Source organism: Propithecus coquereli, unplaced genomic scaffold, assembly GCF_000956105.1.
Source record: "Propithecus coquereli isolate 6110/MARCELLA unplaced genomic scaffold, Pcoq_1.0 Scaffold16, whole genome shotgun sequence".
NCBI classification, from domain to species: Eukaryota; Metazoa; Chordata; class Mammalia; order Primates; family Indriidae; genus Propithecus; species Propithecus coquereli.
This window is the reverse complement of record NW_012140524.1, coordinates 12,440,215-12,451,362: the sequence shown is the minus strand read 5'-3', so window position 1 is coordinate 12,451,362 and position 11,148 is coordinate 12,440,215. Positions and strand designations below refer to the sequence as shown.

Here is an 11,148-nt window from a genome sequence, read left to right as displayed (position 1 = left end):
AAGGACTCCTAGCTGTTTTCTATGATGAGATATTTCAGGCCCATCTTATATCCCCAGACCTGGTATCAGTCACATAACAAGGAGCCATGGTTCCTTTATTTATGGTATTTATAAGATGCAAATTCAGTGCTAGTTGAACTCATTTCTACTTAGTTGGTCATTATATCTAGATCTTTTTAGTGGAGAGAGGTAGGATATAGACCGATGATAGATACTGATAGATAGATAGATATAGACAGACAGACAGATACAGATTTTTTTTCCAGACTGAAAAACTCTTAATTCAAATTTGGGTCTACAAAACTTTCCTTCGTCTCAAAGATCTGATATTATAGATGATATTTAAAGCCATAAGACCAGATGAGATCATTAAGAGAGTAAGTATGGACAGAGCAAAGAAGATATTCCAAGGACCAAATAGTGGGGTACTCCAGCAATGAAGACTAAGAAGAAAGGACCACCAAGGTGGGATGAAAACCAAGGGAGTGTGGTGTTCTGAAAACCAAGTGAAGAAAATGTATTAAAGAGAAAGGTACATGAAAGGTATACAATTCTGCTAATAGATCAATTAAAATGAGGTCTGGATGTTGATACTGCATTTGTTAATGTGGATATCTTTGATGTTATTGATGAAAATAGTTGCAGTGGAGTGGTAGAGGCAAAAACTGATTAGAGCTGGTGAAAAAAGAATTAGAAGAGAGGAATTTAAATAAGGAATATAGATGAAAACTTGGGTTTAGAAGCATGAACTGTTCATTCACAGAAGCAGGAAGGACCACAGACAATATGAACAAACATATACATGGAGAGAGAGTAGCTGTCATGATGGCAGGTTGCGATAGTCCTCCTGATTTTTTTCATTTCATTGGCTAATTCCCTAAACAAGGTTGTCAGCTAATAATGAGAGTATGGAAAGAAAAGAAGATTTGAGAAATGATTCAGGAGACAGATAAAGTGATTCGGTCATTAAAAGGTATTATGTCTAACAATACTTCCATGGCCCAGTGAAGTTAGTAGTTATAAAATAAGCCCTGGGGGCATGTTAGTGAGTTGTTCTCCAACCACTGAAAACAGTGTGACTGCAAACAATAAATAGACAGAAAGCTGGATGCAACCCAGGTGAGGTTTGCCAGGGAAGAACAACAAATTGAAAGAGGAAGAGGGAAATTGAGAGTATACAGGAGCGAGGGATTAAACTGATTGCATGAAACAACTTAAGAGGGGAATGAGAATATGAGTGTTATGGGTTGAACTGTGTCCTCCAAAAAGATATGTTCAAGTCCTAACCCCCTGTACCTGTGAATGTGACCTTTTCTGGAAATAGGGTCTTTGCAGATATAATGATGTTAAGATGAGATCATTAGGATGGGCCCTAAATAAATAGGACTAGTGTCCTTTTAAGAATAGAAGACAGAGACACACAGGGAGAAGATGGCCATGTGATAACCAAGGCAAAGATTGAAGTGATGCATCTATAAAACAAGGAATTCCGAAGTTTGTCAGCAAACACCAGAAGGTAGAAGAAGCAAGGAAGGATTCTCTGCTACAGGTTTCAGAGGGAGCATTGTTCTGCCAACACCTTAACGCTGGACTTCCGGCATCCAAAATTATAACACAACAAAATGCTGTTGTTTTAAGCCACACAGCTTGTGGTGCTTTGTTACTCTAATCCTAGAAAATGCATTCGTTTATATTAAAATGTATTGTCTGTGCTTAATTACACACTACGATGGCAGGGTTGAGTGGCTGTGATAGAAACTGTACAGCTCCGCAAAACCTGAAATATTTATTATTCGTTGCTTTATAGAAAAAGTTTTTAACCCTGGTCTAGAGTATGAAAGTGGGAATGAGAGGCTGAGGTAGGCTACAATCCAATGCAAGGGTATACATAAGAGCCTCTGAATATTGCATCAAATCAGCATTATGCACATTCAGAATAGTAACATTGACTGTAGACTACTGAAGTAAGAAAAGGAATCATGTTAGAGAGTGAATTTGAGCACGTTGGGAAAAGACCAAATTACTTTCTCAGGGGAGAATTGCATTTCTTCGTGAGGAAAAGCAGGCCCTTTGTGGTTTTGGCTGTCAAATACTATCTCCCCTTTAAAACACCAATGGCCACCCGTTAGACTGAAAAGTCTAACACAAGATTAAGATGTTTGTTCACTGTTTCTGATGGCAAAGGCTGGTTTGATTGCTAAGATAAAATATTTGGTCTTTCAGAGCCTGGATATACCATTGCTTCATTGTAAGGTTTAAGATATACTCTATTTTCCTTACATCCTCATTTTTTCTTTTGTAGTAAAATGTGCTTTTAATAATAGTCATTAGCCATCCCATTATGTGAACTAAAATTATATATGTAATGATGATGCCTTCCAGTCATTTAGTGCTTTATTTGCAATGTGATTTTGAATACGATATAATTTAACCCTTAAAACAATCCTGTAAATCTGTTTAATATTTTCAACAACACTTCTGCTTTATAAAGGAAGAAGTCAAGACTCAGTAAAATTGAATGACCAGCCCAGAGTCTCAGCCATTTAAGAATAGGGATAATTCTGGTAGCAAATTCATTTATTGGTAGAAACCAAATGCAAACTAATACTGCTCAAAATCCTCTAAAATCATTCTCTTGGAGAAAGAATTTATTAGAATTATAGAATTTCTCAGTGCAAGGATTTATTTTTCCTCAGAATTAGGTAGAATAAATAACTGAATGTCAAAAATTCAACCTGTTTTCTTTTTTTTTTCTGTTTTCAAGACTCAGAGAAATTGTGGATATGAGTAACTGATCGATCATGCCTCCGTGAATTAACTTTCTGTAGAGAGCCCTGCAGTGCTTTGATCCTGACCTGATATGTGGTCCCTGAAGATTCTAGAATCCCAATGGTAAAGGAAACCATGCTGTGATTTAGCCCAAGAGCCTTTAAAAAACAAAACAAAAAAACAAACAAACAAACAAGACACAAGGATCCCAGTGATGTCCCTAAGGAATGGCTGGCTTAAAAACTTTTTGGAAGGAGAAGGAGAAGTCTTTGTTACAAACTTCCGTCCCTCCTCTGGCTTCTGTTCCCTTACCCTCTGCCCCCTGCAGAGTTGTGTTTTCTGGGAATCAGCAAGTAAGATCACAAGTGGTCTTTTCTTTTTTCACTCTCTCCCATAAAGAAAGCTTTATCACGTGTGGCCTTAAACTTGCAGCAAATTGCAAGGAAATGGCTCAAAGGCTTCAGCTCTTTCTGTGCCCTGGGAGCTGAGATGCGCGTCAGTGGCCTTGCCAGCCTGGCCAATTCTCTGCAGACTGCCAGAAAAAAGAGGCCAGGAGGAAAGACGAAAGAGAAGAGATTGCCCAGGGTGAGACCATGCCCTTCATCTTTGCTTTCCCTTAATCCTCTCTGTCTGTGTCCACCCAAGCTCTCCCCACCTGGCAAAACTGTTCAAAATTGCTGTGGAATTTACCTCGGTTTCCCCTTGCAGCCTGTGGCGTATGGTCCAGCCTCTTGCTGAACAGATTGGGAGGAACTAGTTGTCTTTGATCTCCACCTCCAGGTAAGATTTTGTTCTCTTCTTTTGTATTTTGTGAGTAGGACATCAGATTCCCACAGGAGAAAAGAACCCTTCATTTCTGCACTATTTGTGTTCTGTTCATAGGCATTCTCAATGAAAATTGATGGGCCCCTTGTTAGTCTGATGGCAATAGGAGAGGACATTGGTTAAAAAGGCAGACAAATTCAAATCTGAGTTCAAGTTTTGACTCTGATGCTTGTTAGTTGATAGCTTTTGACAAGTCACTTAACTGCTCTGAGTCGTATCATTTTAAAAAATGGAAATTATAATACTAAACTTGTTGGGTTGTTTTAAAGGCTAGAAAAAGTACATACATCCCCTGGCACAAAAATAGTACTTATTATTAAATTTGAATCTCACACAATTGATAATTTGTATGGGAGAGGATTAGTCTGTAAACAACACACACCCCTCTTCAGCAAGTACCGGGAGGTTATTTTTTAGACCATCTGAAAGGAGGGATTCTGGTGTCCAGAAGCCAACCCGGGGCAGAGGTTTTCCTCCTGAGAGATGGCTGAGAGAAGAGAGAGGGGAGTGGCTGCCTTTAGGGCCTCTGTGCAGTCCTTGGAAGCTGGCCGCTGGATAAAGTCTGGGTCTCTGTTTCAGAGCCCCAGGGTTGAGTGCATCTGTGTGATCCAGCTACAACCTTCCTAAGCCACCTGTGCCCTACATTTAAAATCTGCAGGGCTGATTTTCAAACCCATATGAACAGAAAATTCCATTTTTTTCAAACTAAAATGAAGAAAAACTGCTTGGCTTGTTTTTCTTTGGCCTTCAGAATAAGTTAGACTCTAACCCAGGGTATTGGATGAAAACTTTGCCATATGTTTTCTTCTGGAAGAATCTATTCAAGTGGCTGGAGATCAATTAAGGATTTGCCAAATGCAAATCCTTCTGAATAACTGTGTCCTGCTTGCTCTACTTCTGCAGTTACAAACGAAGAGAGAGAGCCTGCATGCCCCAAGGATCTTTCCATTCATGTCACTGAGTTTCCTTCCATCTCTTTTCACCGGGGATGAACTGTAGCCTCCTTGGAACATACTGTACTTACCATGATTTGCATATTAGCCATCAAGATGAAGTTATGTCTGCAGCAAAACTATGCAGTGCCAATATTTTAAGCTAGTTGTTATTTTGCCCTGACAAAACATTAATTAAGATGACTATATTTCCCTTTTGTTATTGTTTCTGAATTCTGGTTAGAGTGATTTTTGTATCAACGCCTCCAAATACAAGGAGACTTACAATGTGTTTTAGGGTCATAAGTTTTTAAATATTGTTTTCAACATGATTGTTTTACACTTTAGCAGTAACATTTTAGATGTAACCCTTTGAATCTATTAATGATAAATTTAGCATAAGTGATAGCATATTTTATTATTAAACAATTTATTTGCATTTTCTGGTACCAGCTTTAATATTATTATTGCTGATAGAAAATAATATCATATCTAGACCTTTAAAACAGAAGGCCAATTTGAATTACATAGTTTAATTTCTCAGAAGAAAGTTGCATTTTAAGTTTTGCATTTTAATATTTTGTCTTTTAAAATGTTTCCATTTTATATATTCTTTGCTTGGTGATATTTTTAATATTTTAAAATCTTTTTATATAACAAATACATGTTCATTGTAGAAAAATTGGAAAATATGGATACACAGAGCATTTTTTGAAAAATCATCTGCAATGCCATCAACCAGAAATAATGTGCCAACCTTTTGTTTATAAACTTTCTGAAGCTTTGTTTCTGTGCATATAAGTATGTCAATATGTGTGTTGCTTTCATAAAATAGTTTATTACATATTCTGTTTTGTAGCATGTATTTTAAAAATCAATCTAATAATGAATGTAGATCTATATAACTATATTTACTTCTTTACATTAATCTCCAATGGCTTAAAAAAATTTCATTGCATAAAAGACATTTAGGTCATTTGGTTGTTTTGAATTTTTTTTCCATTATAGGCAATGGGTCTCTCTACAAGTTCAATTAAAGGTACTCAGCAGTTTTACAGTAAAGAAACCTACTTAACATTGTATAACCCAGTGTTTCCCAAACCCAAACTCTCTTTTTGTTGTTCTGGAAAAGCAGTCTTAGTGATTCAATGCGTGTATGAAGTTTGCTGTTGGTATCAGACACTGATAAAGAAGAATCTCTGTATTCTTAGTTTCTTAGAATTTTTTTAAAAGTAGGAATGGATGTTGAATTTTATCACCTGATTTTTTCATTTACTGAGATTTTATTCTTTTTAATTTTGAGTTCTTCCTGTGATAACTTAGATAAATAACCTTCCTACTATTAATTATTGCATCTTTCAGGATAATACTAATTACAGAATATTAGTTAATTAATTTGGATTTGCTAGTATTTTATTTAGAATTTTACAATCTATGAGTCTGATCTGAAATTTCCCTTTATGAGATCTTGCTACCAAGATAATTTTAATTTTGTCCAATGAATGGAGACAATGATCATCTGTTTCCATTATCTGCTGTCTTTCCTTGAAGAATAACCCTTGATAAAGTCACTCCTGTTGCATCCTCAATCCTGAGTGTCTTTGTTTAAGGGATAGTTGAATATTTTTGATAATGTCTTCCTTGGCTATTTTTCTCTTCTGGTTGGTGCCAAAGCAAGTAATTAATATTTGCTAGAAACGTATCCATTTTTTCAAGATTTTAAAATTATTTCTACATATTGTACATAATTTTTATGTTTTATACTCCTAAACGTCTCTGTCTTTATCTCATTAATATTATATCCTTGTATCTTTTTCTTTTAGCCTTGACTAGCATTATAAGCTCTTGTTTTGTCTTTTTGATTTTTAAATTTTTTTTGTTTCACTCAGTTTTCTTTCCTTTGTCCATTTTTTTAAAAATTAAAGTTATGCATGTTTATGGAATCAAACACACTACAAACGTAATAATAATTTTTTAACAAGCCTTTGCCCTGCCCTTTCTCTACTCATGTCCCACTACCTGGAAGAATCTGCTCTACTTTTGATTTTTCAGTTTGAGATATTATCTACGAATTCAGACTATGAAGGTTGAAGTAAACATAAAACAAGCATTGCTTAAAGTCAAGATGATATACACAGAGGCAGAATAAGCCAAAATTCCTACCACAATACATGAAATTTTACTCCTAATGCCATTCCTTTAGTTAGTGTAATGTGAGTACACAAGATCTCTATTAACATACAATTGTGTCATCTAATATTATTAGGGAGATCCAGAAGTCATTTTATTTTTTGACTTCCTTGATTTAGATTAGATTATCAAGCAAGCAGGCACTGAACCGTGTGTAATTCTAAAGAAGAAGGAGCACAGGATATGTAAATTTTGATGTGAAAAGGGAGAAAATAGGTTCAGTGTGTGATACTGTCCAGGGTTTGTTCAGGACAAGAGTGAGGGGAGGTGGGAAATTAAGCATAGGAAGGAAGGTCATCACTTTTTATTTAAGGCAGACAAAAGACTATCCTTTCACCTGAATTAAATCTAAGCCTGAGGTACAACATCACAGTGCTTTCTATTTTTCAAACTAAAAAATATGAATTGGACCTCTTCCTTTTTGCCATATTTTGAGCCTTGCTTTGGGTGCTGCAGGAATCTTAAGGTGCTATCGAGATCTATGACAGGTATCAACCTTTTCTATTTGTTCTGCTAGGAAGATAGATTTAAAGGCTTTAATAAAAGACTTAATTCTAATGAATCAATATTCACATGGTTGAATTCCTTTTCTTCTTTTCCTGCTTTCTCCTAGTTTAAACTGGCAAGACCACCAAGTTAGCAAAATTCTGCCTTGTTATTTATTCCAAAGGCAACATTTAAATTTGTTCTTTGCCATAAAGAGGCTTAAACTGGAGGGATTGAGAAAGAATGCTGGCTACAGAGTCCCAATAGCAGGATTAGTTAATCAAATATTCTGGTTGATTTTAATTGAAAAATGTTGCCAACTTACTCTTGTAACAAAAGCTAGCTTCACTTTAAATTAAATCTGTAGAATTGAGGTCTAGTATTGAATAAAATATTATTTAATAAATTGCATAGTATTGAATTCATTTTTTTTTTTTTTACTTTTAAAATCAACTTTGACAGATCAGAGTCAAGGAATACTTTTACAATGGACACTTCATCCAAAGAAAATATCCAGTTATTCTGCAAAAATTCAGTGCAACCTGTTGGAAGGTCTTCCTTAAAAACAGAATATCCCTCCTCAAAGGAAAAACAACCCTGCTGTGGTGAACTGAAGGTAGTGTAACAAAGAATTAGGTGGAGTTGATGTTCTTGGCTTTCTATCCAGGTATCTTCTATATGATGAAGTTACAGAGAGAATTTTTTTCCCTTTTACAAAGTGATCTTAAATGCAATTTACTAAGACCACACTTTGCCAAGTGATGCAAGGAAACTCTGCCTGACCATGTAGTTTAAATTACTTCCCTGGGCTCATCTGAATGCCCTCCCTAAACAGAAAGGAGAGAGAGAGTAGAAACTAATATTTATTAAACTTCTACCAGATATTGTGCCAAGCACAGGTATAACATTTAATATTAAACACCCACATCGTTCCCATTTTATAAATAAAAGTAAATACAAAATGGGAATAACGTTACTCAGTGCAGGGCAGAGTTCCTTTTCATGGTGCTCTATGTGACTCCTACTCTTTCTTTATACCACATAGTCGCTCAACAAATATTTATGTGTTTTTTTGTATAAATGCTAACCTGCCGTATAAATGCTGCATCACAGACCCATGTCTAGCAAAATACATAAGCCAGATATCAAAGAAATGCTTTTCACTAAGAAAGAATTTGAGTATGAATTTAATAAGTATAAACTTAAACACAAGGAGTAGTAGTTCCACTTTTTCAGTCTATGTATCATGTTCTCTGCTGGTGCATGCACCATCTCTGTGAAGTACGTAACCACAAACGCTAAGACTTGTGATAACATGTCAAGCATTTGGCTTATGGTTGTCATTTGTTTTCTTACCTGTGAATGGCTCTTTCATCTCTTTACCTACCTACCATACACTCAATCTTATTTTCAAAGCAAGACCACTTTGAGTGTCCTTTTGGGAATGGTGGGAGAAAGGTACAGAAAGGAACTCAGCATACATTTTCAATGAAAATCAACATACATTTCAAATTCCGAGAGAATTTGAATTTTTGGAAGTCTATATCTGCTTGAGGCTGAAGGAAACCTGTAGTGATGCTTGAATTAAATTTTCAATGTTATCAAACTTGATATTATACATTGTTCTTAGTTTGTATTTTTATTTGTCTGTTTGCTTAGCAAGTTTCCAATTGTGTGCCAAGCTGCAGTCAGACTAAGTGTGACCCGTCATATTTTCCAGCTGTTCCTGGGTGCCTTGTCTTTCGTTTATTTTGCCAAAGCATTGGCAGAAGGCTATCTGAAGAGCACCATCACTCAGATAGAGAGAAGGTTTGATATCCCTTCTTCACTGGTGGGAGTTATTGATGGTAGTTTTGAAATTGGTAGGTATTGCAGATACCTGACTTTACTTTTAAGCCCAAGGTCTTCTAGGCATGGCTAAATGACATTCTCTCTGCCTTCGGTGGTCTGCTGGGATCTGACTCTATTTGTAAAATCCTTTTTGGACAGAATTTGCCATAACTTTAGGCTGCAGTAGAAGCAATTTGCTCTCAAAGCAACCAACAAAAAGTGTACCTTTCCAGGTGTTCACTATTGTATGTCTCACACAATTCAGAGTTCCCAGAGTGAGAGACTTTCCTGGAGGAGAGTGTGAGATGCTGATTGGTATTTTGAGTTATAAGTATGTAGAAAGTGTCTTTACAGAAGAATGGTATATCCTAGGAGCCCTATGATTCAATTTTAGAAAGCTGAAAGAATCCAAATGGGCTCTACAAAAATTGATTGCATTGATTTAAGAAGTTAAACCATGAAAAGGATTGTCTGCCCAGTGGCTTAGAAAGAAGAAAAAAGGGATTCTGTTAACAAGAACACCAGATCAGAGCAGGCAATAAAAATTCTACGTTCAGGTGTCTTTGGTTAGCAATTGACTATTGACTCCCTCTTGGAACTTGAAAATACCAAGTGATTTCAATCACTGTTTTGGAAGTACTTTAAAGAGTATAATCCCAGTTAGTCAGCTTCCTGAATTGATAAACTAAGAGGCTTTAATTCTTTGTTGAAGTAAACAAAATAGTACCCTCTGTGGTCCTTAATGCCTGTTTGGACTCAAATATATGCTATGGTAAAACCTCTAACTGCTCTAATTTAAGCTTTAACCTCCAGAAGAGTGAAGAACTATTTTCCAACTCTTTAACAATTTATTTATTTTAGCTCATACTATATGTTTTTGTTTTACTCTGAATATCACAGAAAGAATTAAAAGAATGAATAGGGAACCTTTTGTCTCCAGGCTTTTGCTTCCCAAATCCATCTTTTGTCATCTTACCAGAATGAAATTTCTAAGTGCCAATCAAACATCAACGTTCATAACAATGACTAGGCAATCTTTTTAAAATGCAGATGCTGATTCCGTAGGGAGGGGACAAGATTCGGCATCTCTAATATGCTTTCAGAGGATGCTGATGCTTTTAATCAGTGGACCACACTTTGTGTAGCAAGGTTCTAAAATCTGATCACACCCTTATGGAATCTCCTTAGATAGGCCCACATGGTTCATTTATTCCTTGATCCCTGTTCTGCTGATGGCTATGGACTGAATGAGGAGCCATGGAGCATCAAGGTAAGGATGAAAGACTATATCATTAGAGGAAACACGTATGAAGAGGCAATTAGTGCAGATTGAAAGAATAAAGTGGACTCACAGGAAGAAGCAGATATGAACAGATAAAAAAATTATATATCATGTGATACTTTGACTTTTTCCCCTCACTCTAGATTATCATATAAAAGCGTTTTAGAGCTGAAGAGATTTAGAAACAGTTTGATCCAAACTTTTTCTTGGATTCTCAGGTCCTAATGCAACCTGAGAGAGGTCTATATTTGCTAAAGAGTGCTAAGTTTTCACAGGAAATGGCAAAGGACGCTGACTCCAAATTCATATTAATTCTTCTAGACCATTCTAAGGATAAAAATTATTTATTGCATTAGATGACTCAAAAAGGCTTAAAAGTTTTCTTACTTCCATTGGAAATTTTTATTCCAAACATCACAGATTTGCCCTAGTTATTTGCAATCCATAGATTTCCAGACAAGTGAGCGTCCTCACTATAATCTTAATTTACTTCTCCTGCCTCTTTCCACATTCCTTCCTTCCAGGAGTCTGGACCCATCACCACCCTCCACATCTAACTCCCAGGCATTCTATTTTGTACAACGATGTCCTTTTTCCTTTGACATCTCTTGACATTATCCTCTAATGCCCACATAGTAGAGACTCAAGTTCTCCCCTAAATATGCTTTTCATAACAAAGACTTTTTCCAAAAATGACAGAGTCACCAAGAAAATAAAAGGTTTTTCATATCATGAGCTCCTAATATTTTCCACATATTAATTCTTTGTTTTAAAAAGTTCTCTATATACTTTCTTCTAAATATATAAAAGTTTTGATTCTTACATTTTAGTATT

The 11,148-nt window shown here is 35.8% G+C and overlaps 1 protein-coding gene across 1 annotated transcript in view; it reads left to right on the top strand.

Moving 5' to 3' along the window:
• Positions 1–3,372: 3,372 nt before the first annotated feature.
• SLCO1C1 (solute carrier organic anion transporter family, member 1C1) overlaps positions 3,373–11,148 on the top strand; it is a 51,129-nt gene continuing 43,353 nt past the window's right edge. The window contains exons 1-3 of the mRNA XM_012640984.1: positions 3,373–3,549; positions 7,665–7,818; positions 8,923–9,064. Coding sequence (XP_012496438.1) covers positions 7,690–7,818; positions 8,923–9,064 — 271 coding nt within the window. The 5' untranslated portion in view covers positions 3,373–3,549; positions 7,665–7,689. The remainder of the gene's footprint in view (positions 3,550–7,664; positions 7,819–8,922; positions 9,065–11,148) is intronic.